The 20,150-nt window shown below is 35.3% G+C and overlaps 4 protein-coding genes across 6 annotated transcripts; all 4 read left to right on the forward strand.

Annotated features, from left to right (window-relative positions):
• The first annotated feature begins 261 nt into the window (after nt 1-261).
• On the forward strand, nt 262-3,849 carry LOC108205980 (transcription initiation factor TFIID subunit 15). 3 transcript variants are annotated; one of them, XR_001804039.2, is made up of 8 exons: nt 262-394; nt 1,079-1,215; nt 1,319-1,683; nt 1,805-2,005; nt 2,224-2,307; nt 2,731-2,812; nt 2,892-3,139; nt 3,381-3,518. XR_001804039.2 is itself a non-coding variant. In XM_017376127.2 (8 exons), the coding sequence occupies exons 2-8, from the start codon at nt 1,099-1,101 to the stop codon at nt 3,590-3,592; spliced, it is 1,188 nt and encodes a 395-aa protein (XP_017231616.1). In that variant the 5' UTR covers nt 262-394; nt 1,079-1,098; the 3' UTR covers nt 3,593-3,849. The 3 variants fall into 3 exon arrangements, 2 of the variants coding, with proteins under 2 accessions (XP_017231616.1, XP_017231623.1); XM_017376127.2 differs by having other exon boundaries at nt 2,892-3,018; nt 3,381-3,849; XM_017376134.2 differs by lacking the exon at nt 262-394 and adding an exon at nt 433-530 and having other exon boundaries at nt 2,892-3,018; nt 3,381-3,849.
• Nucleotides 3,850-4,492: 643 nt separating this feature from the next.
• LOC108194209 (pentatricopeptide repeat-containing protein At1g50270) lies at nt 4,493-6,791 on the forward strand. The gene has a single exon (XM_017361138.2). It carries the CDS (start codon nt 4,697-4,699, stop codon nt 6,551-6,553), a length of 1,857 nt encoding a protein of 618 aa, XP_017216627.1. The 5' UTR covers nt 4,493-4,696; the 3' UTR covers nt 6,554-6,791.
• A 3,449-nt stretch (nt 6,792-10,240) lies between these two features.
• Nucleotides 10,241-11,470, forward strand: LOC108221900 (UPF0496 protein 4). Its single transcript, XM_017395762.2, has one exon. It carries the CDS (start codon nt 10,366-10,368, stop codon nt 11,392-11,394), a length of 1,029 nt encoding a protein of 342 aa, XP_017251251.1. The 5' UTR covers nt 10,241-10,365; the 3' UTR covers nt 11,395-11,470.
• Nucleotides 11,471-15,002: 3,532 nt separating this feature from the next.
• On the forward strand, nt 15,003-19,113 carry LOC108204637 (delta(24)-sterol reductase). The gene is made up of 3 exons (XM_017374174.2): nt 15,003-15,138; nt 16,628-17,901; nt 18,451-19,113. The coding sequence occupies exons 2-3, from the start codon at nt 16,654-16,656 to the stop codon at nt 18,904-18,906; spliced, it is 1,704 nt and encodes a 567-aa protein (XP_017229663.1). The 5' UTR covers nt 15,003-15,138; nt 16,628-16,653; the 3' UTR covers nt 18,907-19,113.
• The last annotated feature ends 1,037 nt before the right edge of the window (nt 19,114-20,150 follow it).

The raw sequence follows: 20,150 nt of genomic DNA on the forward strand, positions 1-20,150 counted from the left end.
TTAAGTATAATTTTTCGATATTTAATTCTCATTGATTTAAGTGAAATTGTAGAAAAGCTAAAATATATTGAACAACTCCATAAAATTTATTATTTTGTGAATTTAAAAAATCCATCAATTATAAAATCATCATATTTGAATATCATTGAATTTTTTAATATAATAGATTACTGATTAGTATTATCTAAAATTTTAGTTGATATTCAAAAATTTGATATATTTCTTAAAATCGGAATTCAAAACATGCTAGGTTTATAAATGAAAAAATTTATTTAAAATTTCAATTGAATACAGAAATAAACCAAATAAGATATAATTGCTTCCGCAAAATTAGGGTTCGGATAAAAAGAGAAGATTGATCAGCAAAGTGAAGATTTACAAGTCGTGCCTTCAGGTTCGCTTTTTTGCTTCTGATCATCATATTTATATGTACTCATATATACGGACGTATTTTTTATCTTTCTTGATGTTGCATTGAATCATTGAAATCTCTTTGTCTATCTGTTGTTGGTGTCTGTAGTGTAATTCAGGTTTTAATATCTTCTTGTTTCATAATTCTATTTGCACTGTACATCAGGACATTGTTTTGGATTCGATGTAATTGTAGTTTCTGCGTACGTTGAATTTTAGTTGTTTTTCGTGATATCGTATTGTGTATTCTTGTTTTTGATCGGTTGATTGTGTTTGGCTTAATGCTTTTTGTGCTTAGAAGTGGATTTGGAATTGTGGATAAATTACTTTGATCAATCAACGTTGCTCGGTTATGAATGTAGTGTTCTCGGTGTCGAGAAGTGGATTTAAGATTGTTTAGAATTACTTAATCATTTAATTTTAGTCTGTCTTTAGAGTAAAGAATGATTTTATTTTTTTGTTTAGGAGTGGTCGAGTTGTTATGAAATTACTTATATGATTAATTGTACCTAAATATTAGGTTTAATTGATGTTTTTATATGGTGTAGTTTGATGAAGTGGATATATGTTTGTTTTGGTGATTTTTTAGTCGATAAATGTATTTGAAATTGTATTGAAATAAATTAACGGATAATTATTAGGTTTAATTGGTTTGTTTATGCTATAGTTTGATGAAATTGGAGAAAAATGGCAAGCTATTCCAAAGGAGCCCCTTCCAATGGGTCTGTGTATGTTTGTAACTTGCCTCCTGGGACAGATGATAACATGCTAGCAGAACATTTCGGCACACTGGGGGTGATTAAGGTATACTATCTGGCGTATTTCTTTTATATCGATCGTTTTGTGTAAAAGCAGGAATAAGTACATGTAGCTGTGTCTTATATTTATGTTTGTCGAAACTTAATAGAAAGACAAACGGACTGGCCGGCCAAAGATATGGTTGTACCGAGACAAGGTCACAAATGAGCCAAAGGGAGATGCTACAGTTACCTATGAAGATCCGTATGCTGCATCAGCTGCAGTTGAATGGTTTAACAACACGGAATTCCATGGTGCTACCATTGGGGTTTTCATGGCCGAGTCAAAAAAAGATGACAACTCGTATAATGCTGTTATTCCTGCTGAAGAGCCAAGCTTAGGTGGTGATTTTGGTGGTCAAGGGGAGAGTGTTAATGATGGGAATGGGAGTGCTGGAAGAGGTAGAGGTCGAGGTGACGGTCCAGCAGCAAAGGCCTGGCAACAAGATGGAGACTGGATGTGCCCGAATACAAGGTCTGTGATGTGACATTGGTGAGCCAGCTTTTTCTTGCCCTTTCTTTCAACAAATCATCTATCTTCTTTACATTATTAATTTATCTTTGGAATGACGTATCATGTCGTTTTTAACTACCAGTTGTACCAATGTAAATTTTGCATTTCGTGGTGTGTGCAATCGTTGTGGAAGTGCTCGTCCTGCTGGTGCAGGAGGTGGTGGTGCAGGAAGTGGTGGGCGGGGCAGGGGGAGGGGGCGTGACTCAGAGTCTGGAGGCCCTGGCCGTGGAGGAGTTGCTGCTCCAACGGGTCTCTTTGGTCCTAACGATTGGTCTTGCCCCATGTAAGACTTTTCTAGTTTAGAAAATGTTAAATATACAATAAAAAAGATATATTGCTTTACTTCCCATTTTAATGTGCTTTATGGTAGATAAACATCAGCTTGCGTAAATAATTGTAACATTTGGAAGCAATAGAATTTTCAAACTCTTTGACGGGGAGGTATATGTAGAATATTCATTTTGCCTTTTTCAGTGTCTTATGCTATAAGTTCTGTTTCAGGTGTGGCAACATCAACTGGGCAAAGCGTAACAAATGCAACATTTGTAACACTAATAAACCTGGTACTAACGAGGGTGGTGTTAGGTAATAAACAACAGATCTACTGATTTGCATTATTATTTGCTTTGCACAATGAAACATTGCAACTTCTAATCTTTTTACTGGGGCTTCAAATATGTAATGGCATATTGGCATTAGATTTCGTTTCTTGTCTATATTTTTAATTTATTTTCTTGATGCTATTAAGTTTAAAAAGCTTGTAATCTTGTATAAGATAATATCCTTTATTTGAAGTATTGTAACAGCACTATGACCTTTTTGCAAGCTTTTATTGACTCACTTCTCAGCTTGTGCTCTTAATCATTGTATCATTGATTTTCTATGAAATAATATGAGTAGTCATGCTTGGTTGATGTGTATTTTAAGATTAGATGCGTATTTCATTAATTTGTCATCGAGCACATTTTTTATTTTTTTTTTACCTTATTGATTGTTTAACGTATATAGAGGAGGCCGTGCTGGAGGTTACAAAGAGCTTGATGAAGAAGAAATAGAGGAAACCAGACGGCGTAGGCGGGAAGCTGAAGAAGTAATATCTACCTAAACACTGCCAATTGCACAGGTTCTAGTCTTTTTTTCCTTTTTGACGCAATCTGATCCAATTTCAGGATGACGGTGAAATGTATGATGAGTTTGGTAATCTGAAGAAGAAGTTCCGCGTCAAAATGCAACAAGCTGAAACTGGTCAGGTGCTCCCTGGTACTGGGCGTGCAGGATGGGAGGTGGAGGAACTAGGTAACCTTTTAGCAGTCAGTGATCCTTGTCAAGAATAGAGATCCTTGACAGTTTGTGAATTTGCAAGTTACATAATTCTGGAGATGTGAATCTGTATTTCTTACTGCTTAATCCATTACAGGTTACCTCTTATTTTTTAAGATTAGTGTTATTGTTTACTTTTTGATTACATTGTGTCATTTCTGGTCCACTTTATGTAATTCGATGGTTGCTTACTTAGCTCTCCTCCTAATCCGTTGCATTTTTTGGTTCCGGATTATGTAGTGGATGGGGCCATGTATATGTCGTGGGACTTATTTTATATTCATTGATTTAATGGACGTTCTCTTTTCTTGGTTTGTTGCAAATATTACTTTTGGCAGGTATGAGTGACAGAGATAGAAGAGAAAGAAGCAGAGACAGAGGCAGGGAAAGAGAGGAGAGCAAATTCAGGGAACGTGCGGATAGAGATAGACGCAGGAGCAGAAGTCGTGAGAGGGACAGGGGAAGAGACAGAGACAGGGGCTATGATAATGACAGAGACCGAGAACATGGCCGTGACCGTGAGCGAGAAAGGGACAGGTACCGCTACTGAAGTATTGGACTTCTTGGTTCTGCAAACTATTGAGTTCTTGTATTCTTGGCCAATGTAAGCAGAAAGGATGACAACGTTTGAACTGTGTTATGAACTTGATATCATTCCTATTTGTCTGCAGAAGGTTTTCTTTTTAGTGTAGATTTTTGTTATCCCGGAGGAACTTTTCTGTTTAATTGTTTACCATCATATTCTTTCAAGTTCATGATTGAAATGGTTTCACAAACATTATGTGGGTACCGATATGATTTTGCCAAGTCTTGGACTATTTTGATTGGATAGCGATTGTTTTCTATGATTTTTATGCTTTATAGTGTTGGCTGATATTTAGATCACTAGGCATTTGACTAATAACACTTTAAGCAATGATTTCCTGACTAAAATTTTAGCAATTATTTGGCCTGTAAGTTACACATTAAGGTGTATGCCGTGGAACCGTGTTGGTTAATGCCTGTATTACTGCATTTGTGGTTTACATGGCTTCCTCACTCTTACTATATTGTAATCACCTAATTAGCAGATGAAACAAATTTCGGAGCATTGCTTGCTAGTTGCTACAAATGTCTGGAGAATGGAGATAGGTGATGTCGAAGCCATTACCATTTTTTGGCATGGAAATTGCCTGCGATATTTAGATGTTTAAGCAGATGTAAGCAAGGAAATGAATTTGTGAGAGCTATAGTATATTACTGATGTTTAATTAGATGTTAAGTGATATAAATAAACCAAACACACTTCTCAGTCCAAAGTGGTTCCATACACTTTTTGTTGACTATGTAGATTTATGTCTTGCAAATGAATCTCGAGCACATTTCCATTCTTTCTGTATGTTTAATTAACAATCATATCAATTTCCTCGAAACATTGCGAGGAGCGAGAGTGATATGATTGGAATAAATATTATTCCCTGACCTTCAAATATTACGGAGGAAGCGAGAATGTATCATTAGAATATCAATAAACATTACTCCCAATCTCAAAATATTACAAAAGGCGAGAGTCATACCACCGGAATAAGTATTACTCCGTATTTTAAACGGAGTAATACCACCGAGTGTAGATTGTATGTTCTTCTAGCAAGTTAAAAACTTGAGCGCCACTGAGATGTTGCTTAAGCTCACTAGCTCCAACTTGTACAACACTATAATCTCTCTGATATATCATCATCAAATATCTAAAAGCACTTCCTCAATCTCACCAGTTGATATCAAAAAAATCCATTCTTTCCTCATTACAATTGGTCACCCCCAAGACTCATTCATTTTCGAAAAATTACTGCTTCATTCACTTCCTTCTTTGTTAAACTCTACTCATCTCTCTGTTTCCTACATTTCTTCACTGTTTAATCACATTCATAACCCCAATGTAATTCTGTATAATGCAGTGATCAAGGCTTTTTCTTCAAGTTCAAAGCCACATTTGTCAATTCTATATTTTTCAAGAATGTGTCAAGATGGCGTCTTTCCTAATGAACACACCTTTCCATTGCTTCTCAAGGCCGTTTCTCGGGCGGGTGATGAAAACCCATTTCTGATATATGGTCATATTGTGAAGCTTGGGTTGGATCATGATAAGTTCGTTCAGAATTCTTTGATCTCTGCTTTTGGTAATTGTGGGTTTGTTGATTCTGCACGCCAAGTGTTTGATGGAGTGTGTGTCAGGAATGTTGTTTCAGTGACGGCTATGATTGATGGGTATCTTAGGAATGAGTGTGCGGAAGAAGGGTTGAGGTTGTTTGCGGAAATGAGGTTAGTTAGTGTGATGGTGGATGAGATGACAGTTGTTAGTGTACTTCGTGCAGTGGGAATGGTGGGTGATGTTTGGTTTGGACGGTGGGTTCATGGGTTTTATGTGGAATCGGGGAGGGTTTGTTGCGATGTTTATGTTGGTAGTGCTCTAGTTGATATGTATTCTAAATGCGGTTATTATGATGATGCTCGAAAAGCTTTTAAAGAGATGCCGTATAAAAATGTTGTTAGTTGGACGACTTTGATATCTGGATGTGTTCATTGCAATAGGTTGAATGAGGCACTAGATGTGTTCAAAGATATGCTTGAGGAGAATGTTAAACCTAATCAATCCACCTTCACAAGTGTACTTTCTGCTTGCGCTCAACTAGGGGCACTAGATCAAGGGAAGTGGATTCATAAATATATAGATAATAATAAATTTAATGGGAATATTACAGTCTCCACAGCTTTAATAGATATGTACACGAAGTGTGGTTGCATCCATGAGGCTTATGCAGTTTTTGAGAAGGTGCCAGTAAAGGATGTCTACATTTGGACTGCGATGATTAATGGATTGGCATTGCATGGAAATGCTGCAAGCGCATTATACCTATTCTCGCAAATGCGGAGCAATGGAGTTCAGCCCACTCAGGTTACTCTAACTGGCATTCTTAATGCTTGTTCTCATGGGGGCTTTGTGGACGAGGGTCGTAGAATATTTAAATCAATGAACGAGGTTTATGGTATAGAGCCTACCTTGGATCACTATGGTTGCATGGTGGATCTCCTAGGGCGAGCTGGATGCCTAAAGGAAGCGCTTAATTTGATTGAAAATATGCCCATGGATCCCTCTCCTGTTGTGTGGGGTGCCTTATTTGGTGCTTGTATGACTCACAAATCCTACGAGCTTGGTGAAAAAATAGGGAAGCATCTAATTAAGCTACAACCCCGTCATAGTGGTAGATATGCCCTTTTGGCGAACCTATATGCAGCAACTAAAAATTGGAAAGGAGTGGCTCGGTTAAGGAAATGCATGAAACAGAAGGGTGTATATAAGATTGCAGGATCTAGCTGGATTGAAATAAATGGTGTAAATCAAGAATTCATTGCATTCGACAAAGCATGTAGTGAGGACAGAAGTGTACATGAGATTTTGGATAAAATTATAATCCAGATGAAGTGTGCTGGTTGTCCTTCAGACACTGAAATACTAACATTTGACCTTCACTGAGGTAAAGGAAGTTATATAAATATAATCTGATACTTCCTGTAGAAAAAGAAGATATTCTGGACTTGTTTGCTTGACTTTTTGCCCTTTTCTCTTGCATGCTTTTTTCTCATTATCATGCTGCTAATCAAAATTTTGTATATAGATCATTTTGCAAGTGACACATTGATATGCATCTTGCATTGTGAGCACTATAACATACAAGATAATTAATGTTTGAAAATCATTAGGATCTAAGTATCTTATCCCCACCCAATCCCCAAACATTTAGTAGTTCGATAATTCTGCCTCTGTTTCACTGTAAATCGCTGCTGCATCCATGATAATTACATGATAGTGCAGTTTTCTCTTAGTTGTTGGCAGAATCGGATAATGGATTAGCACAGAGAAGAAAACCCAATTTTTGCACAGTGCCGTTGGTCATGAATATATTGCAGTTTGGTCTAGTCATCTAGTAAACAAAGACTTCAGTTACACACTTTAGCGAGAAAGTAGGAGCCAAAAATCATACAAGTAGTATTGCCATACTAACTTAATCTATTCAGAAAGACAGTTCATCTTTTCTTGAACCAATATTAGCTTACAATATAAAGCAATTCAATCCTCTACTATCTCCCTTGTCAGATCCTCAGGATTGTGAAGGTTATCAATCAGTCGTTTCATTTCAATCCACTGCCTTTTAGAACATTGAACGAAATAAATGATCAACTTCCTCGTTGTACATGATATTCAGCCTATCGGCTTCTGAACATGCAAGAAACTAGAAAAACTTGCAGTCTTGCACCACCTCCATTGCTTGTTGATATTAGAGCTTACCAAACATGTAAGGTTAAAAGACATACTTGCACCAGCCAATCTTTTTGGTATATTATGTAAGTGAGCAAAATGTACACAACTCCCCCTTATTTAGTAAAAGATCTTGGCTTTGCCTGCAAGTACCGAAACACAATGTTAGCTGAGGATATCTCTTTACCATTCTAAGGCACTGCCTTAATGACAATATCCCTATTTAAGCAAAAGCAACATCTCATATTAATATTCTTTGTAACTGAACAGGACAGTTAGCTATATATTATACTTTGTTTTATTATTCATCCACATAAGTTATTTTCCCTCTAAATTAGTTGCATAAGCTATCTGCATTCAATAAATTTCTGATTTGGTGCATAAACTGATAGCCTAATATGATAACTTGAGAGATGATGTTTATTAATTGTTCAAGTAGCCTAACAAATTAGTTTTGCTGCTTCTTATACCTGAAAAGTGAAAACCTTTTATTCTATTATAAGAAAATATGTGAAGGACTTTATACCGAGTATTGTTGATTCCTTTTAAGGGTGATATGATCTTTTGTGAATGATCTCGTTTTGGAGTGAGTATTGTTGACCGAGTAAGATTTTTATCGTTAATCAGATAGTTCGTAGGAATTTTGTAATATATATATAGGCTTTTGAGCACATAGTTTGTCGGAATTTTGTAATATATATCGGCTTCTCGCGGCAAATAAGGTAAAATCATTTGTGTAGCATAATGTATGCAAGGATTATGACCAATTTTCTTAGTTTCCAACACAAAAAGGGGTAAAAAAGTGTGCATGAGCAAGGTGGGGGTGGGGGTGGAGGGGGTGATGTAATGAAGGTTGGGGGAAGAATGGAAAACAAAAGTGTTCCCCTCCCATGAATTGCGTCATGAAAACATGGTCTGCTAGCTACTCTGTTTCCCCAACCATCTTGCGTATACACACTTCCATTTGATACGGAATTGGTCCTTTTCTTATTTCTCACCTCACTTCCTTACTTCTTCCACTTTCCATATATATCCCTCTCCCTTTTTCCTTCTCTTCTCTAACCCAATTTCCCACTCTCTTTCAGAACAAATATTTTCTGTTTGATGTTGAAAAAAAAAATTAAAAAAATTATGTTTGATATCTATGTATATGTCTAGATTTTAAATCCAAATGAAAATAATTGAAACAATAAACTAAGATGAAATTAATATTCTCTGACTTTTTATTATTGAATCAACTCATTTATCAAAAAATAAATGAAAATTCTCCGTGTAAATATATAAAAAATATATGTCACTGAAATATTTCAAATTACAACTATGTCATTAGAAAAAATTACTAACTTTTCACCTAAATTGAAACATTAAATATGAATCGGAGTGTTACTCCACACCACAAAATACAACCAAATGCTTAGTGTTGCTCGATAAATGCATGACTCCATGTTTTAAACATGCGTTAACCTTAATCAACATATGCTACTTTAATTCTTCGAACACTAAGGCCTTGCTCTCGAGTTTTTTTAGGAGAGAAAGCAAGTAGATGCAAATGAAAGTAAGTGTGCTTTCACTTTCATACCACTTTTAGAGTGAACGTTTTAGAATGAAAGTATGCTATATTTTCACTCGCTTTCCTCCCTTTAAAAAACCCGAGAGTAAGAGTGGAGTGAAAGTTAGATAACTTTTCTTCCTCTTCACTTGCTTTCCTCCCTTTTTAAAATTGAGCAGGGTGTAAGAGCGAGTCCAACAGTGTCCTTGCAAATGTATTATAAATATAATAATATATTATGTCCTAGTGACTTAGTACATCATCTTAATATATCAAGTCCAACAACATGCCTCATTATTGTGCCTTATTATTAAAATATTAATATATATTGAATTGTTATTGAAGGAAAATGAAAAGGATGGAGGAGAGAGATGTAGTGGAATGATATGAAACTATTTTTTTATTGATAGGGCATGAATGGTGGTGCCTCGAAAATAAGGGACTTGTTACATATTCTAGTGTTTGACACCACTAGGACATTGTTGGAGCATTGTTTTAAGACACCACTAGGACATTGTTCGAGTATTGATTTGCTTCATGTGCCTTAAATTTTGATTTAGGATATTAATACAGGGCACTCTTGGACCTCCTCTAAGCATAACATTTTGTAAGAACATCTCCGGCAAATTATGATATGATTTTTTAATTCAAAATTTTAATAAATATATTATAAAAATCTACACTGAAAGAATTCTGATTCATTTTTCATTCCTAACTAATTTCTCATTTGATATTTAATGATCATCATATTTATCATTTTTATGTTATTTTTATAATATTTTTTGTTAATAGATGTTGATTATAATATTAATATATAATAGAAAACATAAATATAGATTATTTTTTGAATTTGCTATAACATTTTTACTTTTGAAAGTTAAATTATATATCATATGTTTAGAAACTTACCTAGTATAATGAGTTAACAAAATACATATACCAAACATATGTTTCCTCAGTCTCTTGATACATTTCCTATTTACCTTTATTATGTTGTTTTCTCTTAATGCTTTTTCTATTTAATTTTATTACGTTTGCCAACACATATTTTTGATCGTCAATATCTTTAATTTCATATTAATATTAAATATTATTCATCGTATTAAAATATTTATGAATACGAATTCAACAAAATCATCACGATTATAAATTAGATGTAATTTTATTATTTGTCTTATGTTATGAACAGTCCAGACATATCAAATGAGAAAAACAAATAAAGACGGGGAATGAAATAGAAGGGGTAACTTGGTCATTTGATAATAACAACTCAAACGTTTCCAGGTAGTTTCTCTAATCCAGTCTGGCGTGTGGATGTGGAAAGCAAATTCACACTTTTTATGCTGTTACACGCTCATCTCATTTACGTATCCACCCTCATCCAACCCCCTGTATATATATAACTGCATTCCCGCCTTTATTCTTTGACTCACCCCTGACTTCATCTTCTCCGGCTATATTCTCCGATCCCGACCGTAATATGTTCCTGACCGAGAAAAACTCTCCTTTCCCGTCCTTCTCGCCGTTCCGATCATCGCTTAAACGATCTCCGCTTCATGACTTCGATCTCATCTTCAGGACCTTCGATGAAAAACTAGCAAGCCGTCTCAAGGATCTCGCCTTCTCGTCTCCGTCTCCGTCGGTTAGTTTACAGTGGCTGTCTCTCGCTGTTGATTTGTTGTCTGATACTCATGCCGACGCGAGCGCGGTTATTTCGGCGATGACGGCGGCGTCCGGTTCGTCGGCTGATTCGCGGGCGTTTTATCTCGATCACAGTGTGAAGATTTTGGATGTGTGTAATTCGATCTCGTACGAGATCGAGAAGCTCCGGCACCGGAGGTTGTTGATGGATTTCGCGGTTCATTTGCTCAAGAGTTCCGGTGAAGGAGATGCTCCTCCGGCGCCGGAGAAGTTGAAGAGAGCGGGCGAGTGCATCGCCGATTACGAGAGAAACTCGCGAGACTTCGCGAAGCGAAGAGGCTTCGAAGTTCGCGAGCCGGACGTTCTGATCAGAGACCTCCAGAATGCGATTGTGACTATCTCGCCGCGTGGCAAGATCTCCACCATCGAAAGAGCTGTCCTCCGCATCATCTACGCCGTCGGATTAATCACCGTTTTTGTCGCCGGAGTCGCCTTATCATCTCTCCACGGCCTTCCAGAACTCGCTAAAATCCGAGTTCCCTCCGAGTTTTCCTGGTCCGACTCAGTCAACGAGTTACAAACAGCAATTTTTGACTCGGATGGACGAGTTGTGTTGACCGAGATTGATGACGTGGCAGCGCGTGCGGTCTCTTTGCGCGTATTGATAGACGGCGGTGTAATAGAGGTTGGTGAGAGAGCGCGGCTGGAGAGTGCCGTCAAGGAGATGGAGATGGTAACGGAGAAGATGTCCGTCAACTTGGACCGTCTAGATAACGGCGTTAACAGAATGTTTGGTGTGGTTTTGAGTGTTCGAAACGGGGTGTTAGATAATTATAGAGTGGGCCCTGTTGAGAAGCGGCACAAATGAAAAGTGAAAATTGTAATTATTGTGCTATGGCTGGAATGTAAAGTTCAAAAATTATACATGAAAGTTCGGTTATGATATATGCAAAAGGCGAACGATAAGAATTGATTGAATATATTATTTTATTTATTTATCTATTGGTAAAAGTGCACTGTTTTCTAATGAAAACAATAATTGTGGGTAAGTATCGAAGGGACCTGTATCCTTTTGGTCACATGTTCACGTAGTTTGCAGACTATTCCGTGAGCTCGTAGGTTTACCCAGTGCGCACCCGAAAGGTTGTGGGTTCTTATGTAAAAAATAAATTAAAACCTTAACGTTAATAATTTATAAATTATTTAGTTATAAATGAAGTTATATCAACAATTTTAATGTAATAAGGATAGTATATTAATTTTTAATAAATTAAAAAAATTGAGGGTTTCCAGTGTTATTAGTTTATAAAATGATAACTATATATCTATATAGTTTCGATCGAATAAATCACTTCTAAAGTGGCATTTTTGAAAAATATTAAATTCAAAATATTCATGTTTTAGCGAAATTTTAACATTACATATTAATTTTTGCTTTTTTCAAATAATATATTATTTATTTTAAATACTATTCATCTGACTGCAAAGTACAGTCCTCGCAAGCACTCACCTTATGATATGGAAATCCAATCCCCGACCCCAATAGCATTATCCCCGAAACCCAGTCAATATCTCTTGAGCAATAAAACGTCATCCCCTGCCAACCACAACATACGCCCAGTGCCCATATCTGGTCACTCACGCCTTATGTGTTCTTATCCTATTAGTGACTAATCACCAATGCTTATCACTTGTCTTCAAATTGTTGCTTGATGTCATGGTCTAGGCCTAGCATTTGGCAGCTCATGCTAGCCATCCCCGCAAGTCATCGCTCTTACCCCAGCATTCATCTTAGGCCCAATTCTTAGATTCCACACAAGGGTCTTACAAACCACCCCCACCTGAAGAACTCGATGTCCCCATCGAGTGGAGAATATGTCTCCCAAGAAACTACCAATCCTTTAGCCTTGTGTTCCCCGAGATCGAACCTCTGTCAACATACAATCTTTCTCACCACCAATTGAATTACCAATAATCTAGTGCTTAAATGCTTTATCCATTTGTTATCTAGTCACGTGCTTCCTGATTCACATCCTTGAACCACACCACACTAATAGCACAATTTTCAGCATCATCTTCACTTTTCCTGGTGAATTCACAATATTTGGAAGTTCCAGCGAGGTCATAGTTCGTCAACCATTCCTTCCTTTTATCCTTATGTAAGTTATATCAGTCATTTTTTTATTTTTTTGGAAAACAATTAATATATTACTATTTTGGAAAGTATTTTTTTTGGAAAGCGATTAATAAATTATTATTTGAAAAAATCTGAATCTTTTACAAGTCAAACGACCCGGAAATCAAGATATTCTCTTCTGATCAGAAGAAATTAGGAAAAACCCGAAGATATCAACGGACTAAAATACCAACACAAATCTCTTTAGAGTTTTCGTGTTCAAAAATCTTAAAAATTCCACATCTTTCTCCTCTTGCTTTCTCCTTTTCATAATAAAGTTATTTTTATAAGATTTATGATTCACAGATACAAGTGATTAATGTGTGTAGGGATGAGCGTGGTTCGTTTTAATGCGGTTTGAACCAGAAACCGCACCGTTATCATATTAAATCGATTTCTAAAATTTAAAAATCAAAATCAAACTAAATAATATCGGTTCGGTTTCCTAATTCGATTTCAGTTTGAAATGATATGATTGTGGTTTTAAAATCAAATAATAAAAAATGTGTACCAAAAACATTTCCAAAAACAAATCATATAAGTTGAATCTACTTAAAAGTCGCATCAACGAACATATTTGCATATCAGTGTATCAAATATAGGCAGAATAAAATTCATAGCGAAAGAAGCTATATACCTTGTTTCCATGTAGCCCATAAATCCAACTTCTATTGGCAAGTGGTAAGACACTCAAGTTATTAATATATGTCTTCTCAATCTTCTGACATTTAAATTAATAAATATTTAGTTTGGTATAATATAAATAAATTTATAAAATTAAAATGAATATATATATATATATATATATATATATATATATATATATATATATATAGGGTAACACTCCATAGCATACCCTCTTATATGGAGTTACGAGTACACCATTATAAACATACACATAATATATATTCTATTATATTTTTATGAAATATAATTGCAAATTTTGATTATTAAACCGAAAACGAAGATATACAATTTTTTTATTCCAAAGATCATCTAAAATTATGCAATATCTCAACATGATTCTATAACAGAATAATAATCATCCAGAATTATTCTGTTGTAAAATCAGTTTCGAAAATATACTTTTTTTCATCAAATTTTAAGTTTTAAATTACTTAAAATAGATATATTTTATAGTATTCTATATTAGAATCACGTTTTATATGTATTTTATAACAAAATTTATAATAAAATTGATGATTTATAGTGGCACACTATGTAACTCCATATAAGGAGTCCCTCTTTTGAATGTTGGCCTATATATATATGTGGATCATTTAAAATAATGTTTTTCAAAGAAATTATTTAAATCAAATCAGAATTGTATTATTAATTAATATTGTGTGTGGTTCGAGTAAATTTTAGTATTTTGGTCTACTTTCCTATCTGAAAGTATCTCCAATAATCTCTTAAATAGACTCCTAACTCAAGATATAAAGAGGACGATCAAAAATTGAGCTCCAAGAGACTCTTAGGCTGTGTTCACTTCATGGAAAGGAATGAGAGGAGAATGGAATGAAAAGTTATATAGAAATTTTAAGGAGAAAGAAGAAAGTATGAAATAATAGTGACAAAATATTAATGTAGTTAAATTTTTTGTGAGAAGGATTGTGAAGAAACATGATGTAAAAATGGAATGACAATTCCTTCCAAAACATGTAGGTTAGATTTATACTTAAAATAATAAGATTGGAATGATTAAAGGAATGAAAATTATGTACATTTTCTTTCATCGACACCATTTTAGAGTACAAAATTCATTCCATCCCACTCCATTCCATTCACTCCAAGTGAACACAATAGTGGCTCTTAAAAAGTTTAATAGTCTCTTCTCTCTCCTCTGTTTTAATAGCCATGGCTCTTAACTTGTTTTTAATGATAAAAAATTCATTCCCTCCACTATATAAAGTTGCATCTTTGGCATAGTGGGTTTAGATATGAATGAAATATTTAATAGCAAGAAAATATAAAGAGCATTGTTAGAGTTGTCATTCTTAAAAATACACTATATTACTAAGTCACATATTTTATATTATATTTAAAAATCTATTAAAATACTCTTGAAGATGCTCTGAATAAGTTAACCCTCGACTCGCTCTTAAAAAAAACAGGGTCATGTAATACTCGCAAGTTAAAAGTGCAAACTGCAAACTGAGGATGTTTCAAAAAATCGAAGTTAAAAAGATAAAATCTCAATAATATGAAGGTATTAAGTTTTTTTTTTTTTTAAATTTCATAATGCTAATAAAAATAAAAATAAATTCCTCGAAAATATGGATTTATCACATTCAACTGTGTATAAATGTAAACGCTACATCAAAGCGATATCACTCCAGAGAAAAGCCACTTTCAGTTCTCTGAGTGAGTGAAGTGTAAAACCCTCAATTTTCACTCCCATCTCTTTCGCCGCCTCATCTCTCCGGCATTTCTCAGGTATCTCTTCTCTCTGTATACATACACACAAACGCGCGCACACACATATACAAATTAAATCTCTTCGTATTACTGTTTTGATCTGTATATCATCTGAATTCTCTGTAATTGATCGTTGTGTATATATGATATATACTGTAAAAGGCCTTGCTAATTATCAGAATTGATGTCTGTAGGTGTGCGTGCCTGTGTGAATCTGTGAGAGAGTGAGTGTGTGTGTGAGAGAGAGAGAGTGTGTGTTTCAGAGAGAGAGAGAGAGTAATAAGTGTTGTTATCCATTTTGTGTTGACTCTTTTCAATTGATTTTTGATTGGATTTGACTATTTGTTACTCTAGTTGATATAAAATGTTTATCATTTGGCACCTAAACCTTTGATTTGATGATGCATATGTATATATATGATACATTATTTCGGTGATTAATTGACAGCTTGTTTCCTGTTTGTAGACAGTGTGTGGTATACCTTGCAGTTATGTTGTGCTGATGCTTTATCTGCAGATCTGTTGGAATTTCAAATCAATCCGGATGTAATAAATGTTGCTGTACCGTTGCTTGTGCACGTGCCTTTTTGATTTATATTGTTTCAATTGAATATTTTGCAGTTATTTTGTGCTAAAGCTTTATCTGTAGTTCTGTTGGAATTTCGAATCAATCTGGATGTAATAAATGTTGCTGTACCATCGCTTGTGCACGTGCCTTTTAGATTTTTATTGTTTTTAACGTTCTGTATTTATAAATGTGCTTGTTTGACCAGTCTCATGTGCGCAGATATGCGCAATTAAGTAGTTCTCAAATAGTTTAATTTTAGCACCATAATGTACATTCCAAGTTAAACAATTGAGATTTGAATTTTCATTTGTTGCAGAATCTTGGGAAAAACTTTTTTTTCATACCAATATTATGTTTGAATCATTTTCTGCTTAATTGAGATTTCTGCTTGCATCATCTGTTTAAAGAAAATTGGATACTTATGTTCAATTCCTTAGTGAATCAAAGGAAATCAAAATCGTTAATGTGCGTATAATTTCTTAATTTTATTGGTTATTTATCTTACTTACCTTTTTTTAGCAAATTATGCATTTTGATGGTAACAATTGATATTATTATATTAACAGCGTGTCTTGAAAGTGAAGTAAATGTTTCCTTTATAGAAACTGTTTTTACTCTTTGTTTTTTTACCTCGCTTGGAAATTTAGCAGCGTGTCTTCACGTGGTTTTAGAGTTTTCAATAGCAATTTATATATATTGTCCTTTTTGGGCATTGTTGATCTTCGGTGTTTTAATGTATATGATATGTTACTGATATTACATTACAGGTGATGATTATATAATTCGTAACAGCCACAGGTTTGATATTATAAAAAATTAATATGTTGATATAGATTATAGGTGTATTATAATGCTGTATACATCATAGACAGCTACTGCTCTGTTCTGTTTGTATTTTACCTGCCGCCTCACAGTTTTTTTTTTTTTTTTATGTTACAGAAAAGTAGACATATCCGTCTCCCATAATGTCAGATCTCGAGGCCCCACTTCGCCCTAAAAGAAAGAAGATTTGGGTGGATTATTTCGTCAACTTCCGCTGGATTATTGTTATCTTTGTCGTCCTTCCTATCTCCTTCACGTTGTACTTCCTTACCTATCTTGGGGATGTCAGATCAGAGTGGAAATCCTTTGAGAAGCGTCAGAAGGAACATGATGAAAATGTTAAGAAAGTTGTGAAACGCCTGAAGCAGAGGAACCCGTCAAAGGATGGTCTTGTTTGCACAGCCCGTAAACCTTATATTGCTGTTGGAATGAGGAATGTTGACTACAAGCGTGCTCGACATTTCGAAGTTGATCTTTCCGCTTTCCGCAACATTCTTGAAATTGACCAAGAGAGAATGATTGCTAAATGTGAACCTCTAGTCAATATGGGACAGATCACCAGAGTCACTGTTCCAATGAATCTTGCCCTTGCTGTTGTTGCCGAGCTTGATGATCTGACTGTTGGTGGTCTCATTAATGGCTATGGTATTGAGGGGAGCTCTCACAAGTATGGGCTCTTTGCTGACACTGTTGTGGCCTATGAAATTGTGCTAGCTGATGGGAAGGTTGTCAGAGCCACAAAGGACAATGAATATTCTGACCTTTTCTATGCTATCCCTTGGTCTCAAGGAACACTTGGCTTGCTTGTATCGGCTGAAATTAAGCTGATACCCATTAAGGAGTACATGAAGCTGACATACACACCCGTCAGAGGTAATCTTAAAGAACTGGCACAGGGATACATTGATTCTTTCGCACCCAGGGATGGAGATCAGGATAATGATGAGAAGGTGCCAGATTTCGTAGAGACTATGATTTACAATCCCTCAGAAGCTGTTTGCATGACAGGTCGATATGCTTCGAAGGAAGAGGCAAAGAAAAAGGGTAACAAGATTAATGAAGTCGGTTGGTGGTTTAAACCATGGTTCTACCAGCATGCGGAGAAGGCATTGAAGAAAGGCGAGTTTGTTGAGTACATTCCCACCAGGGAGTACTACCATAGGCATACGAGATGTTTGTATTGGGAAGGGAAGCTCATCCTTCCATTTGCTGATCAGTGGTGGTTTAGGTATACCCTTGGCTGGTTGATGCCACCCAAGGTCTCTCTGCTGAAGGCTACTCAAGGTGAAGCCATTAGAAACTATTACCATGAGATGCATGTTATTCAGGATATGCTTGTTCCGCTTTACAAGGTTGGCGATGCTCTCGAGTTTGTGCACCGTGAAATGGAGGTAAAGTTTTTTATAGTTAGTTTATCTGATTTTTTTAATTTTTTTGCCAGATTATCTGATTTATTTGATTATTTATTACATTTGTAGAATTGCACACATGCATCCACTTAAAAGTAGATAAATCTAAGTTAAGTTTAGGACTGAGCCGATGGCTAACTGGCATTTAAACCATGATGTATACTTATTTACAATGAAAGCTTTATAAGAGATTTAAGATACCCAAGGAACTTGACAACAAAACCATGATGTATACTTATTTACAATGTGACAACGCTGTGTGTTAAATAGCTTAAAATTGCATATAAGATTTGACCACGTGGATAGATAAGTTGGTCAATAGATCAACTGAAATAAGATAGAGGTATGATAATTTTTTCCTGAACAAATTTTAAGGTTCTCCAAGTCCTCTCCTGACAGCTCAATGTTTAATGATATTACCTATTACTGTATCACTATCAGTAATTTCTTCTTCTTCTTTTTTGTTTGTCTGGGATCACTATCGGTAATCTCAGTGTCAAGTTATTCCTGAAAAATGTTTCTCTGTCACAGCTTTATCCACTTTGGCTTTGCCCACACAAACTGTACAAGCTACCGTGCAAGACAATGATATATCCTGAACCTGGATTTGAGCTACATCACAGACAGGGGGACACACACTATGCTCAGATGTACACAGATGTTGGAGTCTACTACGCTCCTGGACCTGTCTTGAGAGGTGAGGAGTTTGATGGTGCTGAGGCTGTGCGTCGACTAGAGAGCTGGTTAATTGAAAACCATGGTTTCCAGCCGCAGTATGCTGTGTCAGAGCTCAGTGAAAAGAATTTCTGGAAGATGTTCGATGCGGAGCTTTATGAGCAGTGCAGGAGGAAGTATGGAGCTGTTGGGACCTTCATGAGCGTGTACTACAAGTGTAAGAAAGGTAGGAAGACTGAGAAGGAGGTGCAGGAAGCCGAGCAAGCCCATCTTGAGACGGCTTATGCTGAAGTGGACATACCAGTAGATTGATTCTGGCGTCAGAGTGCTTGTGTAGGATTTGCTGACTAGATCATTTGAGATCTGTCTAGCTTTTATCTTTCCCTGCTATCTTATGACTGTAGTTTGCACAAGTTTGTTTGGCTTCTGTTTCTTGTTTAGTCAGACTAGGCTATGGGATCATCCTCTTTTATGAATTGTGTTGGTTGAATGGGATAATTATCTCTCTTTTTCCTTTTCTTTTCTGGTTTTTAAATTGAAGGGTATCATTCTCTTCTTTCTTTGGAAGAAAATGGCGGCATCAAAGTCTCTCATGAGCATTAACCACATAGTATTAGATCATATGTTGCTCGTTAATGTTTGTCATTGGTAGGTGGAGGATTACCTAACGGAGATCCTGCCAACCTAATAGTAATAGACAGAATGTGAAATCCCGGGCAGCAAATATTATTAGATGTTACATTTAAGCGGTAATAATACAGTAGCTTTTAGCATGAGTATTCAAGCCTTCAACTACTTGAGGTCCAAAGGTGTATGAAGCCTGATGTTACATTCATTGAAAGGTTGCAAATTGTACAACTGAAATAAGTTTCGGAAGGACAAATCTTTATGGTATATCAGTCAAGATCACTTGTACTGTAATTCTCTCATAAATGCTCTCATTGATTAAAAGGTATTTTTTTGAGACTAAAATCTAAAATAAGATTGTATTTTTTGAAAGGGTCAGGATTTCGTGATTTCATTCGTCCAATTCAAATAACTGATCAAAGAGATCCAATCCAAATAACTGATCGAATACAGGGCGGATTTAGGATTCGAATTTTGGGACCACTAAGCAAATTTTCGAAAGACACTTATATATTTTCTAAAAGTTGTGGAGGAATTTCTATAATTTTGTATTTTTGTTAATAGGGGACACGTGTCCTTCGTACTTCCCAGATTTCGAATAGTTAATAGATTCATGAACATATAAATTTTTATTCCAAACATGAAATATTATTATTATATTAAATATTTGATTATTGTAATGATATTAATGAAAAATCTATTCCGTTATAAAATCAATACAGAATCTATTCCATTATAGATATTTATCACGTATATTCTCTTAGTATCAATTTTCAATATAGGCAATAATTATAGCATTATATAATTTTAGTAATGTAACTAAATTATGAATACATATGTATTCCCTAATTGATGTATTACTTTAAGGTTAATTATTTCTTAACATATTTATCAATTTTTATTAAGGACGGGAGGAAACTCTATCATCA

Source organism: Daucus carota, chromosome 1 (genome assembly GCF_001625215.2).
Source record: "Daucus carota subsp. sativus chromosome 1, DH1 v3.0, whole genome shotgun sequence".
In the NCBI taxonomy this organism is placed as follows: Eukaryota; Viridiplantae; Streptophyta; class Magnoliopsida; order Apiales; family Apiaceae; genus Daucus; species Daucus carota.